The 27,707-nt window shown below is 40.5% G+C and overlaps 1 protein-coding gene across 6 annotated transcripts in view; it reads right to left on the bottom strand.

Annotated features, from left to right (window-relative positions):
- Positions 1-27,707, bottom strand: part of HERC1 (HECT and RLD domain containing E3 ubiquitin protein ligase family member 1) — a 196,610-nt gene that overhangs the window by 69,815 nt on the left and 99,088 nt on the right. For 4 of the 6 annotated variants that reach the window (XM_075531188.1, XM_075531187.1, XM_075531190.1 and 1 more), the window contains exons 26-38: positions 22,530-22,795; positions 21,116-21,331; positions 18,902-19,022; positions 17,510-17,747; positions 17,157-17,350; positions 14,066-14,221; positions 12,523-12,629; positions 11,963-12,073; positions 7,015-7,191; positions 6,153-6,392; positions 4,200-4,283; positions 2,803-3,320; positions 265-1,040 (exon numbers count right to left, since the gene is read on the bottom strand). In XM_075531188.1, the coding sequence (XP_075387303.1) occupies positions 265-1,040; positions 2,803-3,320; positions 4,200-4,283; positions 6,153-6,392; positions 7,015-7,191; positions 11,963-12,073; positions 12,523-12,629; positions 14,066-14,221; positions 17,157-17,350; positions 17,510-17,747; positions 18,902-19,022; positions 21,116-21,331; positions 22,530-22,795 (3,204 nt within the window). The remainder of the gene's footprint in view (positions 1-264; positions 1,041-2,802; positions 3,321-4,199; positions 4,284-6,152; positions 6,393-7,014; positions 7,192-11,962; positions 12,074-12,522; positions 12,630-14,065; positions 14,222-17,156; positions 17,351-17,509; positions 17,748-18,901; positions 19,023-21,115; positions 21,332-22,529; positions 22,796-27,707) is intronic. The other 2 variants (XM_075531186.1, XM_075531189.1) reach the window with 2 other exon arrangements.

Here is a 27,707-nt window from a genome sequence, read left to right on the forward strand (position 1 = left end):
AAAAGGAGAGAAAAGTTTGCCTTGTAAAGAAAAAATACTATGAAAATGGCTTCCACCCTTTCCTCTGCAAAAAAAAAAATTTTTTTGAGATACAAAGGGGCTTTAAAATTTTCCTAGAAAGATTCCAGCATCTTTTCATTCCATTTTTACACAAACTTTGTGAAGTCCAGCATATGTTAGAGTATATAATTTCTGGTGATTACTAATAATTTCAACAGGTCAAAAATCAAAAGAAATATATATATATAAATATACATTACATACCTTGCTTAATTTTGCCCCCAAACTGGTCTTCCAAAAGCCCGTGGACCACTAATTTATAGATCATGGCTTGTGCACGTTCCAAATCTGCTAGTCCCAAAGCTCTCTTTATGGGCGAGCGCATGACGGCCCGCTTCACCATGTGTCGCATGAGGAACTGCAGGGCGGCGCGCATCTCCACATCTTCGTGAACCACCGGAGAGCTTGCGCAGTCTGAGTTGTGGCCGTTCTCAGCCAGAACCTTGGGGATCAGCAGCAGTTCGGCATATTTGCTACAGCCCAGAAGGGCACTCAGTGATTTCATTGCCCCAAGGGACAGATAGGACAGCTGGACTGCTCTGATTTCTGATTGAGCTAGGTCATGGTTTCTGGACATGTGTTCATGACTTTTTCTTTTTCCTTCTGTCATTTGGTGTTGAGGTTCCAAACCTAGCGGCGTCGGATCTAAAGGAAATGAAGAGATTTCATTTTCTGATTTGGAGCTTGTGGTGCCCTGACTCTTGGCATCGTCCGATGTTAAGCCTGTTCGCACATCTAAAGTAGAGTCGCTCTCAGTTTTCTGCTCAACTTCGCCTTTTTCCTCCGACTCATGCCGGTGTTTCTTTTCATGTCGCTTGGCGCTCTGTTTTCCCGTGTCTTCGTGAATGCCGGTCAGATAGGTTAGGTCCAGTAGCACAGACGCGGTCAGGCCTCGGAATCGCGCCACGTCAAACAGCAGTGGCTCACAGGGCTCCAGGTTATACAATGGAGTATCACTAGGCGACCAAAAAGTTGGGAAGCTTTAACAAAGACCAGAATGACACAGGAAGAAGCAAGTGAGGGATAGACAAGAGGAAGGTACAGAAAATAATGTAGACAAAATAAGATGTATCATGTACACAGCACAGAAAATAATTACACCAACTAGAAAAGTCATTACAAACAGAGGGAAAAACAAGTCTAAAACGAGAAAATGGGGAGATGTGATGTTAAATGAAAAAGCAATGGAATGTGCATGTGATTTCAAATGAGAATGTTCACTACTACATAATGCAAGCCAGGAGTTGGTACACTTGGTATCAAGGAACCAGGTAGTTAGTATTTCAGATTTTGCATGCCATATGGCCTCTGTTAACTGTGATACGAAAGCAGCCACCGAGCCACCAAATGAATGAGCGTGACCGAGTGCCTATTTACAAAACCCAGGAGTGGGGCTGGATTTGGCCAGTAGGTAAACCATTTCTATTACTGGAGTAGCTGTCTAATAAATTCAGTTTGTTATGTGGGTAATGGCTATTTATAACCATCCAGAAAACACGGTTTCATTGAGAATTTTTAATTTACAATCATCAATTAAGGCTTCTAATTTAGAGTTCAAATAAAAATAGGGTCCTGTAATGTGACAAGAATTTCCAAGACCCTAAAACCATGACCCTTACACACACATGAACAAGGTCTCAGCAAGGTCAGTGCTGTAGCACATACTTGCTGCACGCGTGAAATCCCGGCTCCACTTCATCTTCCTAATCTTATTTTCAATTTGTCTCGTTTTCTTACTTGCTTTAATTTTAATTTCATTAACTCAAGTATCTAATTTTCCACATTACACAAATCTTGGTAAGGCATCATAAATCCTTTGTAAAACAGCACTGAGAAGAAAATAAGTAGTGCATACTTTCACGCAACTGAAATTTCTCTGTGGTTTCTCAACTGGAGGAGGGTGAAGACAGGTGGGTGTATGTTTCAACGGAGAGGGCCCGTGAATTTCACTGGAATCTGGAACAGCACTGCCTCCAAAACAACCCTAAGAACTGCTCTTTCAGATACGATTTCATGTCAACACTATACAAACTACATTAGGTAGTTTTACGATCAGTCGCATGATAGCAATAAATCAATGTTTTCAAATAGGACTGTTGTACAGAATCATTAGGTAAGTGAATCCCCTTAGCACTGGACATATTTAACATATTTTCTTTTAGACATATGAACTCTGTTTCATGCAAATTATATTTGAAAGCAAGCATACCTGAATGCTTTTAAACATTTAGTTAGTGTCAGATAAATAGAATTTTCCTATCTACTAGAAATGTTACATATTGAGGGGATAGAACTATGTGCTTTAAAAAGGCACAGCAATAGTTAAAATCACAGGCAATCTTAAATTTAGTTTTAGTGGTGTAAATGTTCTCCCTTAACATGTAAGCCCCTTTAACATAAAATTTAATGGCTGGTATGGAATTTCTGGCTGTTTTTTTCAATCCCAGTATATAGTGGAAATGATAAATAAAAAAAGCAAGAAGCCAAAAGAAAAGTAGAAAGAATCCCAGTTAAGCCTAAATTAGTGAGCTTACCATTCTTCTACCAAAATACCCATCATGTATAAACAAGTATTCTAAGATATATAAGTTTGGGAAATGTTCCTTTTAGAAGTTACAGATCAATATTTAGCTTTATGGAACAAAGAGTGAACTGTTAGCTCACTGAAAATGCTAATTATTCCCTCTCCATTTTCTCCAGCAGCCACTCGTTTAGCCAAAAGTGTAACTCAACTCATCATACCTGATGGTAATTTCTGCTTCGTCCCATTGCACTTTGGCAGACGTGCTGCCCTCTTTGACCACTCCCAGCAGCGTGGCATGGCGCCCAGTCTGCTTGTGAACACACCGACCTCCGACTCGAAGACCAGCATCAACTCCTCCGATCACTGCCAGCACGGGCCACACCTCCACGCAGAGCGTCCTCAGCTGTGGTTCCGAGAGGTCAGCAAGGCCATGTCTACCGTGTCTGCCCTTATCCTCCTCCTTGAGCTCCTTCTCGTCTCTTTCGTTTTCCTCCCGGCTCTGGACAGAGCGGCTCTTCTTTAGTTTCTGCCCGGGCTCCTTAACACACAGCTTAATTCTGTGCAGCCTTTCCATCATCTTTCTGTTAATGCAGTAAGTCCAGCGGTCTGTTCGGTGAAGGATCCGGAGAAGCTGGATGGTGGCCTCAGCTAGCACCGCCGCTACTGGACTACAAATGGGATCTCCGGGAAGTAAGTCTCGTGGTGTGCCGCGCATTTGCATGTCGCAAATTTTCACCTGTATAAAGAAAGGGGGGGAATGTATAATGTCAACAGTTCCCCTAAAAGGTTGCAGTTGTTGGGTGCCGCCGAGTGGATTCCGACTTACAGCAACCCAGCGTGCGAGTAAAACTGCCCTTCTGGGTTCACCAACCTGAAGCCCCTATGGAAGCAGCTTGCCTGGTTCGTCTACTGCAGACCCTGTGTACGGGTCACAATGGCCAAGCTCTCAATTTCTAGCTGAGCACTCAACTGACACCACTAGGGCTCCTTCCACTTCAAATTCTAGCACATGTTGCACTAGTGTTTGCACTCCTAACACAAACAAGTTTACTGTCTGTCTGTCATCAAGTGACTCCAACCCGGAGCGAGTAACTGTGACAGACGGGCCAGAATTGCAGCGTCTGGAGTCTAGATAAGTCTGGACTGCCCTGTTCAACTAATGGCCTCTTCAAACATTTATGGAGAAAGGCAGAGCTTTCGAGTCCTGTAAAAGTTACGGTCTCAAACTCACTGGGGCAGTTCTTCCTCGTGCTATGAGTTAGAACTGACTTAATCACAGTGAGTTTAGTGTGGTTTGGGGTTAACATTTAAGATGATTTTCAGATTTCTCTCCCAGGGCATAACTATCAATGAACCATATTATCCCTAAGCTATTTTCTACAATTTCTGTAACATATATACTTAAAAGTTGACTCACCATTATTTAAAAGGCCAGAATATTAAGTAATGTTTTATTGAAAATATCTATCTTCTAGAAAAGTAAATGATCAGTATCAGCTATTTTAATGGTATAAAGAGTTAATTATACTCCAGGTTCTAACAGATGTTAACAGACACTAATTAAAAATAGCAAATATCCTTTATGTTTAAGAAGAAAGGTTGGAGGCTCCATTACCTTCTCTCCGGGGTTGCTACTATAGAACATCACACAAGGGTACAACTCTGCTGCATCCACATCTTCAAAGGCTAATTTGGGTTCCTAGAGTATGGCAGGAGTGATGACAAGGAAAAAACACAAAAATATTTTTTAAGATTAGTAATGTCCAGCCATAGTAAATTCCAGGCTTTTATGAGACAGAGTAAAAGTTGGTGCATGTCCATGCCTTTCAGACACGAGTGCTGAAAACTAAAAGGGTATTATGAATGCTGTTAGCTAAGAGGGTTGGCGATATGGAACCCTGAAAAAAAAAGGGATTGGGCTAATGGACCATCACAGGGCCTGCTCACTAGTTTACAGAGAGACACTCATCTACTCTGGGTCGGGATGCCAGCTATATTTGGAACTATTTGTATGGTCTTATCTTCTTCTTCTTTTTGGTGATTTCTCTCTGTGGCAGGATAAGCCCAAGGAGAAAGTGCCAGAACCAATGGTTCAGAGGGGGGAATGGGGGAGGGCAACAACGAAGACACAGGAGGGAGGGGGGGAGCGGTGAGCCAATAACAACAGGGAAAGGGGGAGAGCAAGGGTTGTAAAACTGAAGGTGAGGAGCACCTAGTGTTCCTGGAGTGTCTGATACGTTTCAACTGAAATGTATCTAAGTGGAGTGACTGGAAAGGTAAATGATGGATGACCATGATAGTGGCGCAGGAGGGAAGAAAAAGAAAAAGGGTAAAAATTACATATAAAGGTATAAACATAGATATATATGTATGGAAATACGTAAATATAGGTGTATCTATCTATATATGTTCCTCTATATGCAAATGAAACAAGGAAGCAGATGGACTTTGGGTCTCTACTTAAATCTTACCTCAGTTGAATGGTCTGTTCTAATAATGTGGCACTGTATGACACCCACCATCCCAAAACAATCGCTGAAGACAAAATGGGTGTATAAGCAACTGTGGTGAAGAAAGCTGAGGATGCCTGGCTATTAAAAGATAGCGCATCTTGGGCCTTAGTGGCTTGGAGTCAAACAAGCGACCACATAGCACACCAGCCTGTGTGATCATGAGGAGTTGATGGGAATATGCATCAGAAGTTCAAAAATAAGCAATGAAATTGATAAGTGTGGACCAAGTGTAGAGCCCAAACACCCACCTTGTAAGATAACCCACACAGAGAGGATAATAAATTCAGGGTGCAGGATGGCATTGATGAAGCACCTAACTATCCTCTAGTTCTTTACTATTTCCTCCCATTTCTATTACGGCCCTTATTTTCCCTCATTAATCTTACTAGACCTCCATATGCTCATGTGGATAATTAAGATTGTTCAATGCATGAAAGCCAACATAGATATCCCTGCAAAAACAGTAATGGAAATAATGATTCCCTGAGGATATGGGAAGTGGGGGGAGGGGAGCTAATAGCAAGGACAAGTGCAAAATCCACTTGAGCGAGTGAATAACAGAATTGTAGGTGAATGGATATACTGGATGGAATAAGATATGCCCCCCAAAACTATAATAATGATAATATATAATAAAAATAATGGGTTCTTAGGGGGGAGGGAAAAGATAAAGGGGAGCTTTAGTCGAAGGGAAACTGATTGTGGTAGCAACTGTACAATTATGCTTGATCTAACTGAACCATGGAATGTTATATCTATGAGTTCCTAATAAAATGATTTTAAAAAAAAGTTGGTGCATCTCCACGAGCCTTGCTAACCAAGAAAATTCCAAAGAAAGGATCCTAAATTTTTTCATCCCATTTCAACAGTCTTACTAAGATTTTACTCTCTCCCTTTCTGTCACTTGTCTGGTGCTGACACGTACTGTCAGAACCAAAAGGGATGAGAGAATAGTTAGAGGAGAATGATTAATCCACAAACTGAGTAACCAGCACTTGAATAAATGTAAATAAAGAACAAAGAAATACAGCATACTTGTGAATGGGTTTCCGTACCTCTCCATTTTTCCCAAAGGAGATGGTCCTGGCCTCCATGTCTAACACACAGGTGATGAAATCGCCTTGAGTAAAGCTGGACAGTGTCAGAGTCTGCTCTCCATTATGATAGAGGTTACCACTGTAGGCCCTGTACAGCCACATATCCGAGGTAGTGCGGTGGTTAAAGTCATGGACTGGCCAGCGGGAAACACCAACACACGTGCCTTCATTCCCTCTGTTTTCCTTCACAAGGTAAAACTGAAATGAAAGGAGGGATGCTCATTAATATTGAGAAACCCTTACAGATTATGAATGGTAATAACCAATACTGGAAAATATGTTTGTAATAAATATTTAGGCACTTATGGGTACACGGTAAGTTTATTCTCAGCCTAAGTGAACATAAGATAAAAATAAAAAAAACAATTTGCAAAGTTTCTATGACAGACTTATTCTTTACCTTGCACAACATTTAAAGTAACCACTGAGTACCTAGAAAATACAAAAATAAGTATTTTCATCTCACAACTTTGAAGTCAAGGAAATATGTCTAGTGTCAGAGCTATTGGTGAGAGCTCAGACACACACTGCTGCACTTTCATGGCTGGGAGAAGGGTGTGTTCTATGTGACCCCTTGTTAAAAGAACATGCGTTCTCAACTTTTAAAAATATATAATTGTAGACTTATAGCAGGGTTATAAAATAATAGTATGAGGTGTCCATCTAACATTACACATGATAGTAGAAAGTTGTGTGTATGGAAGGGGGGCGTACATATAAATTTCCCTCACTTGTTCTTTGTTTTCCAAACATTTTTCATAAAGCCTGGGGGAAAAGGACTAAGAGGGGAAAAAAAAGTCGTGTTTGGAATTCTACGTACCTTCCACTGATAGCAGCCAGAAGTTACTCCAGTTGATGCCAATCCATATCCTTTTCCTCCACTGCCATGAGTTAAAATCTGTCCATTTTCCACTAGGCAACACTGAGCTTTTTCTGGGTCAAATGATACTTCTTGTATAGGAAGATTCTCATCTTCTTCCTCTAACTCTCCTTGCTTCTACCAGAAAAGAAGATGGGTCAGTATGTTGGAGAAAGACCCAGCTCTGCACTAATAAACACTTAATGTTACTCTTCAGTTTTATCCCACAAATAAATCAAGTGAGCTCTAGTGACATAATAGGCCATGCATTGAGCTGAAAACTGCAAAGGTCAGTGGTCTGAACAAACCACTCACTCCATGGGAGAAAGGTGAGGCTGTCTACTCCCATCAAGATTTAGTCTCAAATGCCCCCAGGGTAGTTCTACTTGGTATGAGTTGGAATCAACTCAGTGGAAGGGGTTTTTTGTTCCACACATTTTGCCATGTTCTATGTATTCAGCAGTATTAAGAAAGAAAAGGAAAGCGTGCAGGAGGGACAGGTTTTATCCCCAGAATGATTAAGGCCTGTTGGAGAGTTTCAAGAAGAGGAACAACCTCCTCTGATTTACACTTTTAAGAGATCCAGCTGGATCCTACGTAGAGAATGGCCAACAGGGGAACAGCCACCAGAGAGATGAGTTAGGAGGCGGACTGTGTGGCCCAAGACAGGGGTAGCAGTGGTAGAAACAGAGTGCTGGCAGAGGAGCTGGAAAAGTAACACATTCAAGTTTGTTTCACAGAGAAGCCATCAGGACCTGGAGATGGTAAGGTAGAGAAAATGGAGGAAGGGGGTGTGGTGATACAAAAAAAGGAATCAAGGATGACATCTAAGATTTTTGCCTGAGTAACAAAGCGACTGAGAAAATCTAAGAGTAAGATATGATGAAACCGGGGATGCTATTTTTGAAAAAAGAAAGTAAGGCATGCCTGGTAGACTTTAATTTAGGGGTTGGAATAAGAGGAAAATGGCTAGCTATGTCTAGAGACTGGAATTTTCATCAGTCTGGCAGTCAGAGATAGGAGTTTGAATAAAGCAGTGGTGGGGAGCATCCAGCCCGCGGGGAAATCACTGACAGCTGACATTGCACACCTCACCAAAGAGGAGCAGCCCAAGCATTCACATACTCACTGCCATCAAGTCAATGGCCACCCATAGCGACCCTAGAGGACTGGGAGAACTGCACCTGTGCGCTTTGAGACTGTACCTCTTGATAGGAGTAGGAAGCCCCACCTCTCCTCTTACATTAGGGGTGAGTTAATTACATGTTTAACAAGTCTGGCCATGAATCCTGCTATAATTATCCAAATGGCCTTTGGCAGAACAAAGGTTCCCCACCAATGGGATAGTTTCCTGAGAAACAGGAGAAGAAATGGGAGTGAGGATTGCGAAAAGAAAGTTTCTCAAGACATCCCTTCGATTGATGGATGGAATATTTAAAGAGTTGAAAGAGCCTCCATTAAAATGATTTTAAAAAACCAAAACAGACCAATCCCTGGAAGAATACTAACACTGAAGAGCTTAAACAAAAGGAAAGCTAACACAAGAGAATGAGAAAACAAACTCATTGTACTGAGATAGAAGAAAATCCAGAAAAAGAGTGTAACCATGAAGAACAAGAGAACCATTAAAGTGATGAATGGATGGATTCAAGAGGTATTTAAGTGACAAATATCAATGGAGCTGGTACAAAACTGCCCCTCTGGTGTTCTAAGACTGTAAATCTTTGAATGAATAGAAAGCTTCCTCTTTCTCCCACAGGGAGGCAGGTGGGTTCCAACTGCTGACCATGTGGTTCGTAGGCCAACAAGTAACACACCATGTCACCAGGGCTCCTTTAAAAGAAGAATTTACATTGGCAAAGGGAGACAGTTGACGGTGTAATCTATGAAAATAATAATACCCCTGCCCGCAAAGAATACACCTCAGACGACAGCACTGAAGCTACAGCTTGGGGAGAGGGCCACGTATGATTCTAGCACACAGAGGAAACTAAGAGGGATGGAGAGGGAGGGGAACACATCCTGGTCCCCTAATCCCCGAGAACAATATTCCTGCACAGAGCAGACAATGCAGAGAGAGGACCATAGGAGGGTGTCCCTCACTGAACCATAGCACTATGGGGGACAACACTGGAGACACAGTGTGGGAACTGTGCCCAATCTGACCCCACCACACTGGGGCGAAACACTAAGGGCATGCAACAGAGCAGCAAGGAGCGCAAAGTGATGAAACCCCCAGGGAATACCAAAAATAGACTTGGGAGACAGAGTGTGGCACCCCATCAGATTTGACTGGAAAACACTTGTAAAAGCCAACAAACAGACCTTGAACTATTAATAGGCTTTTCCACTTTTGTCAGTGGCTTTGCTTTTGTTATTTTGTTTTTGTTTTAGTTGTTATTGTTTTGTTGGTTTTGACTTCCTTTGTTGTTTTGTTTGGCTTTACCTGGTTTTTGCGCTTATTAATGTCTCTGCATGTCTATCTAGGTAAGATAAGCTGGATAAACAATTCCGAGATGAAAAGAACGGGGCCAATGGTTCCAGGGGGATATGGGAAAAGGGGAGGTGGGAGGAAGGGAATGGGGAGAAACCAACCTAGAGACAAAGGAACTAAAATCAATGCAGAGAAAGAAGTAGGAATGCCTAGTAGGGCTTAATGAAGGGCAATGTAGCAGTGAGAAATTACTAAACCCGAATGAAAGCTGAACATGATGGTCGGACAAGAGGAAAGTAAAAGGAAATAAAGGAAAGAACCAGGAGACAAGGAACATTTATAGAAGTCTAAATACAAGCATGTAGAAATGTAAATATTTGGGAGGGTGGGGTGGCGAGGGGGAACCGATTACAGGGATCTACATATAACCTCCTCCCTGGGGGATGGACAGCAGAAAAGTGGGTAAAGGGAGATGCTGGACAGTGTAAGATATGACAAAATAATAATTTATAAATTATCAAGGGTTCATAAGAGAGGGGGAACAGGGAGAGGGAAAAATGAGGAGCTGATTCAGGGGCTTACATGGAGAGCAAATATTTTGAGAATGATGAGGTCCAGGAATGCACAAATATGCTTTATACACACTGAGGTATGTATGGATTATGAGGAGTTGTATGAGCCCCCCAATGAAATGATTTTTTAAAGTAAATATATTTATATATAACAAGACAGCAATAGATCTATGTACTTTTATCTCTATGTTAAGAATTAAGGTTGCAGATGGGCATTGGGCCTCAAGTACTCTCTCACTTTGTTCTAATAATCCGGCATTCTATGATGCTCACCTTCCTGACACGATTGCTGAAGACAAGTGGGTGCATAAGCAAATGTGGTGAAGAAAGCTGATGGTGCCCGGCTATCAAAAGATATAGAGTCTGGGGTCTTAAAGGCTTGAAGATAAACAAGCGGCCATCTAGCTTAGAAGCAACAAAGCCCACACGGAAGAGGCACACCAGCCTATGTAATCACGAGGTGTCGATGGGATCAGGCATCTAAGACCCAGAACAAAATCATGCCCAATGTGAATGGGGGGTGGGGTCAGGAGCATGGAATGGAAACCCAAAGCCCATCTCTAGACAACTGGACACAGAGGGGTCACAAAGAAGAGAGAAGCCAGTCAGGTTGCAGTATAGCAGCCCCGAGGAAACACACAACTTTCCTCTAGTTCTTTCTTTCTTTTAGTATATGTGCTGCCGAAGCGAGCACTCCTCTAGTTCTTTAATGCTTCCTTCCTCCTAATATCATGACCTCAAATTCTACCTTATAAATCAGATTAGACCAGAACATGCACACAACACAGGAAATCCAAGACAGATAAATCCCTCAGGGCCAACAATGAGAATAGAGATATCAGGAGGACTAGGGGAAGGATTAGGGGGAGAAAAAGGGACTCAATCACAAGGATCAACATATAACCCCCTCCCAGGGGGACAAATGGAAAAGTGGGTGAAGGGCGACAGAGGATGATGTAAGATATGAAAATAATGATCTATAACTTATCAAGGGTTCATGAGGGATGGCAGGCGGGGGAGGGAGAAGAGAAAAATGAGGAGCTGATATCAAGGGCTCAAGTAGAAAGAAAATGATTTGAAAATGATGATGGCAGCATATGTGCAAATGTGCTTGAGACGATGGATGTAAGAGCCCCCAATAAAAGTATTTCATTTTAAAAAACACATTATGGTCAGGCCTGAATGGTACTCCTACTAAATATGACATTTTGAAGAACACACAAAAAAGAAAATTATAATTTATAATTTATGCATGAAGGTGGGGGGAAGGGGGAAAAAGAGGAGGTAATACCAAAGGCTCAAGTTGAAAGAAAATATTTTGAAAATAATGATGGCAACATATGAACAAATGAGTTTGATACAGTTGATGTATGGATTGTTAAAAGAGCTGTAAGAGCCCCCAATAAAATGATTAATTAAAAAAGAAGAATTTACCCTAGAGAAATAAAGAATTGTTAGAGTGTACAGTATATGGAGATCTAAGAGAAGATAATGGTCTGAAAACAACAGGCTAGAATTTCCAGATGTCAAGTAAAATACAGACCCTCCAAAAAGTGTACACTGTGGTTGGCAATTGACACTTTTTTATCTTTTAATTTTGGTGTCTTGATAGAGGAGAAGCTATTGAAAAGTGAAAGAAGTGGATGGAACATGTAGACTACTCTTTTGAGAAGCTTAGCGGTGAAAAGTGAGAGAAAAATCAGAAAGGTTTAATGGAGTAAAAAAGGGTAGTTGGAAGAGTAGAAATGAGAAACTGCTGTTTATCGGCTGAAGGGAAAGGAGATGTACAGAGGGAAGACGGAGTAGCTGATAGGACAGGGGACCTCAGAGAAGGGATCCAGAGACAGGTGACATATTAGCCACATATGCTGTTTAAAAGTACCCTTTTAGAAGGATCAGTTACCTGCAATTTCACATCTTGTTCTTTTTCCTTGATCTGAATAGCATGTTTGGCCTGAGCAATGGGCGACTCCCACATACAATCCGACAGAAGGGAAAATAAACGTTCAACCACCTATTTTATTGAAAGGAAAAACTGATGTAATATGATAAGATTAATGTTAAATACTTGCAGAAAAGATAAATCATAAAACTGTAATAGTAGGTCACATACTAAGTGTGATAACACAACTGTTAGCTGCCTTTTATGGTTAAAGTTCTTTAGAAAAACCACTAACCCATTGCCCTCCTGCTGCCGTACTATAGGGACTTCTGACCAGGCAAGACCACTTCACACATCTCTCTAGGGAATCCCAAGCCCAGGAAGAAATGTCCACCACTCACAGCCCGTAACTTACTTTCATTTCCCCTTGCCTGTAGTGTGATTGTACAGAGAGCTATCTCAAAAGTGGGAACTACAGAACAAATGACACCATTTACAATTATCGGGCCTATGAGTGAAGATTTTTGGATGAATCACATGGTGGGTAAGAAAAACATCTTAACAACTTTAAAAATAGAAACCTGGGCCATCTGATCGTCTTCGACACCAGATTCACAAGCTGGCAGCACAGCTTCGAGGACATGAAGTGCCAGGAGCCTTGTTCTTAAGTTACCAACTAGAGGAATACCTGGGGGGAAAAGACATTTTCTTTTTATCAGTATGACTTAAACTTAAAGGCGCTCCCGTTTTTTATGTACATATAACAAGAAAAGCACTACAGAACAACCTGTGCCAGCTACTCTGCTACTCGTTTCATGCATACGTACTCCACAAATCCTGCATCACAGCCCCATTTCTGATAGAGAGACTGGGACTCCTAGGAACCGACTACAATGACTGACATATTATTCCCCCCTCCCCAGGGGGATGAACACCAGTAACACGTGGGGAGAAGGAGACAGCAGGCGACGTAAGATACGAAAATAATAATTTATAATTTATCAGGAGTCCATGAGGGAGGGGGGGAGGGTGGGAGAGGAAGGAAAAGAGGAACTGATACTAAGGCTCAAACAAAAAGAAATTATTTTTTAAATGATGACAACATATGCACAAATGCGCTTGATGCAATTGATGTATGGATTGTTCAAGAGCTCTAAGAGCTCCCCCCAAAATGATTTATTAAAAAGAAAAAAAAAACGAATTGTCCAATCACTACCACAAAAAAAGAAAGAAACTGAGACTCAGAAAAGTAAGTTAACCCCAGTCACAGAGGTCAGTAGAGTGACACTTTTAATTGGGTCTGTCCTCTCTAAAGTTGTTACTTAAATACATTCATTTCCTCTCCCCTGTCCCATGCCCTCCTGGCTGACTACAGAGATCATTAGGGCTGATGAGGAGAAAGCAAGCTGGACTTTTTAAAAGTAAGCTAGAGTAGAGAAGAGACATTGGGGTATAAATACCATGAATACAATAAAACCAGATGAAAAATAAATGGGGAGCTGATTTTTTTTTATGCTCTAAATCTATAACCTAGGTCAGACAAGCCTCACTTTACTAAAGGGAAAAATAAAGCTACTCCAAGTTATACTAATTGAGCAAAGCTTAAGTAAACTGAGAATGCACACAGATAGAATAACATGTAACAGGGAAGATTATATTACATTTTAGCATGCTTGAGCAGACAGGGAAAGGACTGACAGCAATCTATGTGAGCTGACCCACTCTTCAAGTTAAGAACCAGGAAATAAAACCATCACATATATCACACCATCACAAGTCACAATCAAAGCAATGGAAATGGCATGATGATAAAAGAATGGACAAATGTAGCCTGCATTCTCAAAGAAGTTGAAATCAAAGAAATCAAAATGTGAGGTAGGGTAACATATTAAACAGGGGGTGTTCTCTGGATTAAATCTAAGATCTTCTCTAGTGCTTTCTCCTATTAATTCCTATCCATTTTTATTCCTGAAATTAGAGTTTCCTTTTGATCCATTAAGTACTCAGAAAATAATTAAGCTTCACAACTGAGGTCAAGTGGTCAGTGCTGCTGAAATCTGGAATTACAAACAAAATACATGCCGTATAAAAACTCTCAACAGTGAAGGTAAAGATTATATATACCTGAAGAACATTTCTGAGAGGCTATATTTAGAAGCACTTCTGTCCATTTGGGGGAAGCCATTTTTGACTGAATTGCTTTTGAAGACACAACTCTGCGAAGGAAAACTAAAAAATCCCCCAGGTGCAGTTCCGCAGCGCGCTGTTTCCTAAGAGCAGCTGAAGAGGGAGGAGAAAAGCGAGCACTTTAACCACAAGCTAACAGGAACCAGTCTTCCATCAGACCGTTTACATTTTGAGTGTAGTAAGCACAAACTTAATTTAAAAGCAAGGATGTCAGTAAGTTAATAAGTTTTGAAACTTAAAGAAGAAGGAACACAGGTCTGAAAATAAAGACCAACTTTTTAAAGTTTTGAAACATTTAGGTCTGTACGCAATATGAGTGCACATGCTAGTATAAAGTCTGTGAACTCGGCGTTATTTTTCCCCAATAGATGTTGCTGAATGTCCATGCAGCAAAAAAAAAAAAAGGCAATTCAGTTACTTGTACATGTAACTACCTAATACTCTGCAAGTGATTGCTGCTGTCCCCACGGACATAAACTCACAGCCCTAAGGCTCCAGCTCATGTTCTGAGCTGCTCGTGTCATGCTGAGTCCCACAGATCACAGAGCACACTGTTCAAGGCAGACTGCTCGGTTAAGTGATTTTTTGGTTTGAAAAGGTTTCTTGGTTTCGTACTGCTTTGTTGTCTTCCTTTACCATACGGACCGCACTCAGACAGTCCTGATGGGACAGCTCGACTCTGGTACATAGGGCTGCTGTGAACGGACACCCATTCCACACCATCACCACCACCAACCTGACAAGCAGGGCACCTCGAAACTGGAGGGCGTTTGCTTTGCCTAACCAAGGCTAGGACAGGATTAAAGTGGTAAGGATAAACAGAGCAAACGGTAAGAGAATTCTTTTTCCATCTTTCTTCCGCATAGTATTCTACCCCTTCTTTCGTTAAATGCTAAGCAAATGTTTAGATTCGAATAATCTGAAGACTCTCAAGCTTTAGCCTGTCCTGCATACAGTGTGGCTATGGGTGGGGTTGAAGGTTTGGGGGTTGTTTGGTTGGTTCTGCTTATGCACACTCACGTAACTCACTTCAACCTTGCTCCTACACATTCCTTCCAGATCTAGCTCAAAAGCTACCTCTTCTATGGAACCTTCTCTACCTGAGCTCCTTTCATTCTCCGTTGTGCCCCACAGGGAGGGGCCGTGCTCCTCACTTTCCAAGACAACTGAAAGGAAGGGTGAACTCTGGATGCTGCCACTGCTGAGAGCCCTCACAGAGCTGGGCCTCTCTTTACTGGAGTCAAGAGCCAGCTTTCTGGTGGGCCTATATGGGCTAACAGTAGTTTTACTACCTTCTTCCAGCTGTCCATTTGTGCAGTACTTACCACGGAGGGTAAGAAACTGTTACCTTAACAACCCTGGGTTCCCCTAATGGATCCAAGGAACACAAGAGATGGCAGTATATATTTATTTTATCCTATTGTCTGAGTCTGCTCAAGCCCTTTGTATACAAAGATAACACTGTATATAAACAGAGAAAAGGGATATGCTAAGCCTCAAATATGCTCACTGATTGTGACTGAAAAGCTTTATATATTTCTTCTTATATGATGCTCTAAATGTTTTTGCCTATGTCTATCTCCCTTATTACCTTAGCGCAGTGGTTCTCAACCTTCCTAATGCCATGACCCTTTAGTACATTTCCTCATGTTGTGGTGATCCGCAACCAAAAAATTATTTTTGTTGCTACTTCATAACTGTAATTTTGCTACTGTTCTGAATCGGGCGACCCCTGTGAAAGGGTCGTTTAACCCCCAAAGAGGTCGCGACCCACAGGTTGAAACCGCAGCCCTAGATGGTCTCTAAGGGCAGAGAAAAAGTTCTGCCATCTTTGTATCACTAGGGTATCTCCATTATCTAATCATCTATCCACCTATCAACAAAAATATTACTTTTCATATGAGTCTGGTATCAATACGAACATGTACCAAGCTCTCACTCTGAGAGTGTATGCAATTGTTTAATGTTCCCATAAACCTCAGAAGGCTGCTCCTATTATTATCTTCATCCTTCGTGAAGGAGTTGGAGCACCAAGAGGTAAAATACCTGGAGTGTGGCCTCCAGCTACCTACCTGGTCCAGAATAGACTTAACCTCCCAGAGTTTACTGTAACACTGGGACATGGTGGAGTAATCAGCTATTTTGAATAGATACTTTTAGATCTTTATTGATTATAAAAGGGGCTTTGGCAGTAAAGTTTTGCTTCTCAGAGTTTAAGTTCTACTGAAATACAATGCTCGTGTTATTTTTTTTAAGTTGTGTGTAAATGATCATATTACTGAAAGCAAACAAATTTTTAGAGAGAATCTCTTTATTTTTGTAAAAATATATGTATCATTTGCCAGTGAAGTATTTTTCATGTGTTTAGTGAAAGTCGTCTGCAAGCAACATTTATGACGGCCAAATATAGTCGAGAATGAGTGACTAGGAAGCAGAGCCACCCAGGGAAATGCCCAGCATCTTTATTATAACCCCGTTCCTCCAAATCAAAACCCCTGGTCCTGGGGAAACATTTAGGCCAGGACTGTGGTCACCGATAGCTTTATCAAGATCCCATGCTAAGAAAACATTTGACCTTCCTCTAAGCCAGTGGTTCTCAACCTTACTAATGTCACGACCCTTGAATACAGTTCCTCATGTTTGTGGTGACCCCCCAACCATAAAATGATTTTCGTTGCTACTGCATCACTGTCATTTTGCTACTGTGATGAATTGGGTGACACCTGTGACCTGTAAAAGGGTGGTTCAACCCCCAAAGGGGTCACGACTAACAGGCTGAGAACCACTGCTCTAGGGAAATCAGGCACCGATGCGGTAGGCCCCCGAGGCAAGACATCAAGGTTAGGAGGTTCTTTCAAAAATCTGGAGGCAGGGTCAGAAGCTCATTTAAACCATACATATGTGGAGAGAAAAAAGGCTTGAAAACCAACAGGCTATTAAAAACTCCTCATAATGGAAATAGGCCTCCATTGTACTGATGAGTGCACAACGGAGGTGTAAATAACAGCAGAAGTAAGTTTCATGGTACCTCTAAAATCTCGCTTCTCAATTTCTCCACTAGTGTCGACTTTTTTTTCATCCTCCTCTTCTCCCTCTTCTTCCCCTTCTCCAAAAGAGGCCATAAGCAGTACACCAGCCTGAGACAATAAATTCTTCAACTGACTACACAGCAGATCCAACAAGGACTGAACTACTTTGGGGCTCAGCTTATCAGCATAGGTCCTAAGTGAAACAAGAAGGACAGAGTAAGTTGCAGGGATGCCGAGGGAAATGTTCTGTGACGCACAGGAAGGGAGAGAATCGTGGGAAGTGGAGCTTGATGACGGAAAGGTAAAGACAACAGGTCCCATCGAGTTCTACCAAGACACCGACGATGCTCACCCCGTCGTGATGGCTAGGATCTGGAGCAGTCTCGTACTGGCCACTTGCAAAGCTGTGCTGAGCTGGGAAATGCCTGTCTTTGGCAACAACTGCAGAGGCTGCCCTAGCATGGTGTCAGTGCCACAGAGCTGCGACAAGACATTTAAGAGGCCGGTGGAAATGGCCAGAGAAACATCCACTGGCTGGTAATGGACACTCAAGGCGAAAACTGTAACCAAAAGCAGACGCTGCTGGGCTTCTGAAACAAGAGAGAGGGAGCCGAGAATGTTGTCCGATGGAGATAAAGCATTTACAAAAATAAACATTTATCCGAAACACGACTAATATGAATTGCCAGCACATTTTCAAATATATGATGGGGCACCCCCCCCAAAAAAAAACAGAAAAAACCTCTGCTGGGCAGAGCTTTCAAAGAAAGCATTTTCCCGTTAGATGAGCCTCTTGCATCTCCTTCTGCATTCGTGCACCCAGTGGTGTCATAGCCCGAGACAGTTCTCTCTGGGCACAGTGAATGTTTTCATAAAAGCAGTTTCACTCGAACCTTGTTTTTTGTGATGGTCGATTTAAGAGAACACTGTGAAATTTTGTTTCCTGCTCGGGAAAAATGCCGAAGAAACTGTTGTGATGTTAAACACAGCTTACAAGGGCAATGCTATGGAAAAACTCAAGCCTGTGAGTGGTTCTCTCATTTCAAAAAAGGTGAAATGTCAACTGATGACAAACTTCATTCTGGACATCTGTCAACTACCCAAACAGATGGAAATGTAGACTCATGATGCATTTGGAGTTTGTTCTACCAGGTCAGATTGCTAATTAAGCTTTCTATTTAGAGGATCTGAAAAGATTACATAACTGTGTGTAATAAAAAAAGGCCTGATTTGTGGCAGACAGCAGGCTGGTTTGGACACCACGACAGTGCACCTGCTCACACAGCATCTCAGTGTGCCAGGTTTTGGCAAAACCCAGCATGTCTCTCTTTCCCCACGCACCCTACACACCTGACCTCGCTCCGTGCAAATTCTTCTTGTTTCCACGAACGCAGAGGGATATGAAGGGACAACAATTTGACAACACAGAAGAAGTGGCCAAAAAAATGAGGCAGGTGCTGTCAGTCCTCCAAACAGATGAGTTTGAAAAACGTTTCCAAGAATGGAATCACAGCTTTGACAAAGGTATTAAGCGTAATAGAGAGTATTTTGAAGCTGATAAGGTTGTTTTGTAAAAAAAAAAAAAAAATTAAACACATAGCTTTGGGGAAAAGGTTCTGTATTTTGGGGGGTGCGCCCTCGCATATGCTTTATCCATAACCTTATCTATGCATGTTTAATACAAGGCAGAGAGTGCCACAGCCCAATGGGACCCCTATTTTGTACTTGCAGGGCAGCTCCTCACCAATATGATGCTTGTTTGCTTGTAGGGCTCTCTCCAGGGTAGCGGACAGCTGTTGATAAATCTTATGCACAGCCACCTGGATTTCAAGCTGAATATTTCTTTTAGCTGCTCGGATCCCATCCTAAATTACACATAAAGATTCACTTTTTCTATGTGCAACAATAAGCTACTTGCCTCCCCCAAAAGTATTAGCATCTTATACCTAGTATATGATGGAGTCCTTTCATGGGTTTTTAATTATACCGTATTTCAGTATGGAAAAGGGTTTTTGTAATTGTTATTCTTTATCTTTTTTTGCGGGGCTTTGACAGATATCATAACATTCCATAGTTCAATCACAGTATTGTAAAATTGCTACCAGTCAGTTTCAAACCTTTTCTTTCTTGTTGAACTCCTTGATAACAGCTCCCTTTGACCCCCTCCCTCCCCTTCTCTATCCCCCCATGATCCCCTGTTGTTTTTTGCTGCATCTTGCACCACTCAGTATATCCATTTAGACACACCCCTGCTGTTCGAGCCCCTCCCGTGGTCATCAGTGCTATTAGCTGCTCCCTTTTTCCCTTCCCCACCCACTCCCACAGCCCTGCCGCCCATTCCCTGAGGGAACCATTACGCTTGCTGCTGTTTCTGAAGTTATCCATCTTGACTTTCATGTATCAAACTAAATTATACAAAAGAACATTCCCAAGACTAACATGATTAATGAAGTAAAACAAATAAAAACCATAATAGTAAGGGGAGAAACTATTAAAGAAGTAGAGGACAGTTATGTGCTTCATCATTTTCAAATGCTTGATGACTCTTTTTTTTTAAATCATTTTATTAGGGGGCTCATACAACTCTTACCAAAATCCATACATATATCCACTTTGTAAACCACATTTGTACATTTGCTGCCCTCATCATTCTCAAAACATTTGCTCTCCACTTAAGCCCTTGACATCAGCTCCTCATTCCACCCCTCCCTCCCTGCTCCCCCCACCCTCATGAACCCTTGATAATTTAAAACTATTATTTTGTCATATCTTACACTGTCCGATGTCTCCCTTCACCCACTTTTCTGTTGTCCATCCCCCACAGAGGTCATATGTAGATCCTTGTAATCGGTTCCCCTTTCCACCACACCCTCCCTCCACCCTCCTGGTATCGCCACTCTTGGCACTGGTCCTGAAGGGATCATCTGTCCTGGATTCCCTGTGTTTCCAGTTCCTATCTGCACCAGTGTACATCCTCTGGTCCAGCCAGATTTGTAAGGTAGAATTGGGATCATGACAGTGGAGGGGGAGGAAGCATTTAGGAACTAGAGGAAAGTTGTATGTTTCATCATTGCTACACCACACCCTGACTGGCTTGTCTCCTCCCCATGACCCTTCTGTAAAGGGATGTCCAGCTGCATACAGATGGGTCTTGGGTCCCCACTCTGCACTCCCCCTCATTCACAATATGATTTTTTTTTGTTCTTTGATGTCTGATACCTGATCCCATTGACACCTCGTGATCACGCAGGCTGGTGTGCTTCTTCCATGTGGGCTTTGTTGCTTCTGAGCTAGATGGCCGCTTGTTTACCTTCAAGCATTTAAGACCCCAGATGCTATATCTTTTGATAGCTGGGCACCATCAGCTTTCTTCACCACATTTGCTTATGCACCTATTTGTCTGCAGTGATCGTATTGAGGAGGTGAGCATACAATGATGTGATTTTCTGTTCTTTGATGCCTGATAATTGAATCCCTCGGCACCTTGTGATGATAATTCTTAATTGTATATCTCTCTCCTACCTCACAAACTAAACTGCCCTCTCTAGTAGAAGACATAGGACAATATAAACACAGCATTTAAAAAAATATATTGTCAGAATCAGACAAACTAGGTAAAATGATCAGAATAAAAGTGTAAACACTTAAAATTCATCCTCCCGAACTAAAACCCCTATCACAACTTATATATTTATCTGTAATCAGTTTTACTAAGGGTTAATAAAACTGACCCAGCAAAGAATCTAAAAGTATAACAGTTCCATAGCTCACCCAGTCCCAATACACTAATTAGGTAACGAAACCAATAAGATAGCCTAAAACAGTACTATAAAAGTCTACTTTTTAAAAATCTTAAACACTAACAAGAATTATACACTGGCTTTGTAAAAAGTAAGTGAAAATCTGAATATGAACATCCTGCTAGATATCACCCTCATAAGACAGCTCTGTCACCTACCTGATAGTGATGCAATCGGCCACTCTCTCCTTTGGCTCCTGCATGCCCGACAGTGCCTAACCCAAAGCACCCGGCTAGAAACTGCAGCCTCACGGATGTGAGCAGTGCACACGACTGGAAGCCTGAGCCCGACCTGCTTCCTGCCAGAGGGATGCTACCTTTTTCCTCCATCCCAGACAACAGGACAAGGATCTGGTGAAGCGCCTCTAATCGAAGCTTGAAAAAAGAGTAAAAGGAAAATCTTTCAGAGTTCACTGAATGCAGACACAATGAAACTATGCTAATATGAATTACTGCTTAGCACACAGGCATTTCTGATATTTCCTAAGAATCTATTTGATTTTAAGACAAACTCATTAAACTATTTTGATGGACTTTTATCAAAATATATCTACAAACTCTATAAGCAAAATATTTAGTATAAAAGTGGCTACATTATACCAAGGGAAAGTAAGTAGAATTCTATGTAGGAGACCTGGCTTCAAGACCAAACTCTTTCATGTACTATGTAGCCTTGGGAAAGGCATGTAATATCCTGAGTTTTCTACCATGTACAAAACGCGGTGACTTCCAGGGTTACCACGATGAAGCTCATGAGGAGATATGTGCTCCCTTGATGTACAATAAAGGTACATCGAATGAGTACTCCAGGATTAAAGGATGTGCTTCTTGGTGGTTTTTGAAACTTCTGACACAAGTTTCCCTAGGACACTAGGTACCACTGCAATTCATCAACCCATCCTTCTGACGTTTTACTTTGAATTAATGTTAAAATTACAGAAGAGTTGTGAAGACCATTCAGTGTGCTCATATGCCGTTTCCTTAACTTCCCCTAATGTCAATATCTCATAAAACCATTGTATAGTAATAAAGTCTAAGGGATTAACATTGCTCACAGTATTAACTGAAGCAAAGATTTTAATTGCATTTCACTAGTTTCCCATAGTGTCCCTTTCCCACCCCCACCCCACCCCCAGGGACTACTGCAGGATTCCACATTGCCTTTAGCTGTCATGTCCCAAGTTGGTGAATAATATCTGTCTTTCCTTTTCATTAGCTTTACACATTTGAAAAGCTGTTCATGTATTTTGTAGACTATTTCTCATTTGTCCCAATGATTAGAGTTTTGTTCTTGGGACAAATATCTCAGAAGTGAGGGTCTTCATCACACATTATCAGGAGCACCTGCTAACATATCTTAGCACCAGTGATGTTAACCTTACCGTGTATACTTGAGTATAAGCCAAGCCAAATATCAGCCAAGGCACCTAATTTTACCGCACAGACTTCATGAAAAAGATGCTGAAAAACTTGGCTTATACATGAGTATTTACTGTATTTGTTTAAGCTGTACAGTCTATGGTTTCATGTAGGTTTCCATAGTCCCTCCCATGGAGCAAATATAAAGTCTCACCTCTGCCCTTAACTGCTGCTGTTCCATGGCAATGATGGAGGCCTGGGGGCTTGTAGACATACTTTCTTCTGGCTCTTTAAAACCTGGGGCATTCCCCACGTCTCCACTCACAAAGCTTACAATGTTTTCAATCAAAGTGTGAACTCCCAAAGACTTAGTAAGATCAAAATCAGATTCAAAGGAATAAGAGTTGGACAACCAGTCTCTGCTATGTTTTAGGTGAGCCCAAGAGTCACTCAAGGATTCCAATGGACTCTGCATAGGACCTACATACAAAGAGAACAAGCACGCATCAATGGCAGTCAAGGAGAGCAAACATTCTAAAACTGGGTGAGAGCTGAGCACTGCTACCACACCAACTGGGAGAAATGAATACTCATGTTTGGCTACATGCATGCATTAAGTGAATCGGAGCAAAATGCTTTTGTAAAAAATAACAACCCAACAAATAAAACTAGAGCAATGTAGAGAAATAAAGGAAAAGCCCTATTTGATGTACCAGTGTTTGTACAAGCGCTTTAGCAACAGGCTGCCACAGAAAAAGAAAGGCAGAAGCTGCTCTCAAGATGCTTGCTGACAATGCTCTGCAGATCTCCCCAGACGGTCACGTATGAGTAAAAGGAAGGAACCAAGTATTTAGGACGCTGAGGGTACAACCTACTCATACGGAAGGCATTCACCTGACTGAACATCATCATTTGCAAAGGTTAAGACCATGTGTCTACATGTCTGCAATGAAACATTACCAAAAAATTAAAATTAAGCAAATGAATATAGAAGGGCAAGTAAACTTAGACCAAAAGGAGATACATATATGACTCTTTCATTAATAACAAGGAATGACTGTGTCATGGGCATGTTTATTACAGATCTCAAAACTCCTACATAGAGGAAGCACAGTTTCACAAACAAATCTATCAGATTTACTACCTTAAAATGTAGTAAGGTGGGAACCTGTGAGAGAAAGGAAACTCATATATTTCCCACTAACAGGAAGGAAGGGGTGGAAACGTGGTAAGGCTGCACCCTGTCAAGGGTGGAAACGTGCTGGCCTGGGGACACAAGGGAAGCCCACTGCGTTCCAGTTCTCAGAGTTCACTGTGTGAAACGACTCTCGCTACTGAACTGTCAGGTGGAGCCACACTGGGAATTTCCCAGACAACAAAAAATGTTAGCCTGCCTGAGCACAAAACAACTGTCCACCTCATTTGTCAACATTAGCTTTGATAAAATATAGTCATGTTCAATTCTTGTACAGCTTGTGTTTTTAAATTTAACTGATCTCAAGTACATGAACTGGGCGAATCACAATCCTTAGTTCATGGAACACTCTCACAATTGGTTCATGGATGGTCTGCCACTATGTTTACATATTTGTCTGTGAATATGAGAACTAGAAACTGTCTACTCTTCCTCTAGCCAGCTCCTCCTAGCTAAGCTCATCATTATCCTAAACGTGGGTTTTTCATTCCCTTGCTTATGTTATATGACTTTATTGTATATGTTTCCTTAAGATGAAAATGATTAATTTCAGTTGTTTCCAACTTTCTAAATAAAACTATACATTACATAATCTTTTAAAGCACTTTTTTCATTCAATATAGATTATTAACATTCATCTATATTACTGCTATAATCATAGTTCATTTATATTGACCACTGAATAATATCCTATCATGTGAATACATCACATTTCCTATTGGGAATGTCTTTTAAGGAAACCAATAAAATATGCATAGCAAAAGCTATTTGTTAGATAGCTCGGTGTAAAATATTTGCAAAGAAGCTACTTAAACACCAATTAATGCTCACAGAGAAAAACAAACCAACACAATATTAAATGTATGATCTTATTTTTGAATTATTACACTGGTGTCAGTGAAAGAAACCCCAGGACTTTGAAATCAGCCATAGTAATTCACAATAGGTATCTATTATTAAAAAGCAACTATGAAACAATTTATGTGCATTCTAGTAGAATAACTTAGAAATATATGGTTTAAAAAAGAAATATACGGTTTATCTGCCTTGCTTATCTTAAAATATATTTTAAAGATAAAAAATTCTGAATTTTCAGTTTCAGTGAGCAACAACCAAAAATCAATACAAAAATTCCCCCAATTTGTAAAGCTGAGTCTTTTTCAAGTAAATAGAAACAGTAAAAATTTAAAGAACGCCACAGATGTATAATGTATTAAACCGAAATGGTATTTAGAAAGTAAAGCTGTTTTTAATATTAAAAAAAACAGATTATTTTTCCATTTCTTTAAGCACCCTAAATTTAGCATCTGGATTTGCCCTTTAATTAGAAATATTCTTTGATTTCTTGTATTGAGCTTGTTTTCTTAATACAGAATAAAATTTTCTTCTATTTTCCAATCCTTGTAAATTACTTTTGAAAATGAAAAATATGTAATTAAACTAGTGTTAGAGCCACAGACAGAAAAGAGACATTAAAGATAATATAATCAAATTTCTTCAATTGAGGAAGTGAAAGTTCAAGAGAACTGGACCTACTAACTTAATAAGACAAATCTTTAATTTCCAAGGAGGCAGTCTTACATATTCCTATTAATCAACTAAAAAATTCCTGATCCATGGGAATCTTAAATGCCGGCTGATACAAAGATGCAATCACTGAGAGCTTCTGTGCACTCCAAAAGAGTCTATGGAGTAGATGACCAAACCCACATAATACATTTCCACAGTTGAAGCGGGAGATTAGCAAACTTTCTGTAACAGGCTAGATAAGAAATGTTTTAGGCTTTGCAAGATATACCGTCATTATCACAACTACTCCACCCTGCTGTTGTAGTGTGAAATCAGCCAGAGATAACACATAAACAAATGAGCATGGCTGTGTTTCAATAAAATTTTATTAACATAAACCCTTATTTACACAGGCCAGATTTAGCCCACTGGTCCATTAAGTTTGCCAGCCTCTGATTCAGTGGATTTAATTTATTACATGGTCCAAATAAAATTCCCTTTGAATAAAATGTTAAGAAAGCATAGGAAAAACACTATCTGAAAGCATGAAAATGAATGAGTAAAAAAAAAAAGTTTAAACCCAAGAATTCAATGTAACATCAAAATACTTTGAAACACAAAAATTTATAGCATGGAAATGGAAGATAAAGGGATGCAAATTAAAAATCCATATATGCATCTATAACTGGTTTGTTTTGTACTGTTTTATCTGGATATGAGACATAATGTCTGAAATAGCATATAAAAAGTTTCTATAGTATAATTGAGACTAAGTCTAATTCTCATTTAATGCTTAATTCAGATCCATCTACTATGTAAAGAAAACAAAACATAATGTCTGACAATAACATTTTCGGATTGTTTACTTGTCCTTACAACTTGGCTCAGAAATGGAACTTTCTAAATGAACATGGCAGAGCTGCAATACATACTTTATAAACCATAAAATATGTAGGCAAGCTAAAAGGGGAAAAAAATTAAACATGCCATCATGTACTTGCTTGAAGCTCTTCTTTTTTCTGGGGCTCAACTGGCCAAATAGGAGTAAATACACTACCACACAAGAACCAGAAGACAAAAGGAGAAATTTGATACAGGAGACAACATTTACATTTGTTCTTCTTTCTTTATATAATCCAATTTGAAATGCATAAATAAAACAGCATTTCACACATACATTTTTATATCATGAGACAAGTGCTGACACATTTCCAGCATAATTTTATCAATAAAACCCTAACACGACATATGAAAACCTAGGGGGAAAAACAAAACAAAACATACAGAAGTGTAACTAATAAGATCCCTGATGTTAATTCTTAAATTGTTGCCTTGATAGTCTCAACATTTTTCACTCTATCAGCCATCAGCTTTAGCCATACATGAAAATGGAAATCAATCATATCTGCAAAAGGTATTTCATCTGTGAAGAATAAGCCTAGTTCTACAGAATTAATACAGCAAATCTTTTACCTGAAACTATGAAATACTTTTATGGGTTGTATCAAGAATTTTGATGGGCTATTTTAAGGGATTAAGTGAGTTAATATTATTGAATACATAGAACAATGCTTGGAATAAACAGTTTACTTAACAAGTGCATATTTCATTATTACCTCCTAGGAGATAAGCAGAAGCAATATTTGTTTCATCTGGCTTTTTGAAAGTATGATGTATTTTTGGTTTTACATTTTAGCTTTGATGCCTCTGAAAAGTTTATCAAGGAGACTAAGCTGAATATATTTGTTCACAATGCTCTGCCCCTTCCCACCTTCACATCCTTGCACCCAGAGATTGATCAACTACTGTGGAAACACTAACAGGAGTGAGAGGAGGAGGAGCAATCATGGTTGAACAGCTTGAATCCTTGTACCCTCAACTCCAAACAGTACAATTACAGGGAGCAGGCCCTCTGAGGGAGGGCTCTTTGGAGGCATTAGAACAGGTGAAAATAGATATACAACCACTACCTGTCATATACCCATTTAATTTAAATGAAAAGAATATAATTAAACAGTCTCTCTCTTCTATTGCTCAATAGGATTTTAGAAACTCAGAACCATCAAGATTAACAAATGCAGTTGGCTATGGGAAAGTTAAGAAATAGCGGGGGGGGGGGAACTAACATTTCTTCTTCAAACATTGAAAAGAGGTACTAACATGCACACAGGAGCCCTGGTGGTATAGTGAGTCATTAACTGCGAGATGAGCAGTTCGAAACCACCAACCACTCCAGGGAAGAAAGATTCAACTTTCTATTCCCATAGGAGTTACAGATTGGGAAACCCACAGGGGCAGCTCTACCCTGCCCTGCAGGATGGGTTGCAATCAATTCAACAGCAGGGTGTTTAATTTAACAGAATTCTCACTTGGCTGGACATTTGCTTGTCTTTCCTGGATCAGGTCAGATTCAGAACACCAAGTGATCCCAAACAGTTTTCAAACTGGCGAGTTCATCTACCCAACTGAAGATCAGCATATTATGGTTTATGAAATATGGCCTATATTGACATTAAGGGGAAAATTCAGAGTTTGTTTGACCGTATTTGAAGAGCAAAATAAGGAAGGAAAAAAAAAAAAGACCGTGTGGTCAGAGGGTAGTCATTCTATGTCACTTTCTAAAAATTCTGTTACAATGTAATTATCTTAAAAGTATTTTCAATGGTAATCTTCTTTTTCAGGAGAAAT

This window comes from Tenrec ecaudatus, chromosome 14, assembly GCF_050624435.1.
Source record: "Tenrec ecaudatus isolate mTenEca1 chromosome 14, mTenEca1.hap1, whole genome shotgun sequence".
NCBI classification, from domain to species: domain Eukaryota; kingdom Metazoa; phylum Chordata; class Mammalia; order Afrosoricida; family Tenrecidae; genus Tenrec; species Tenrec ecaudatus.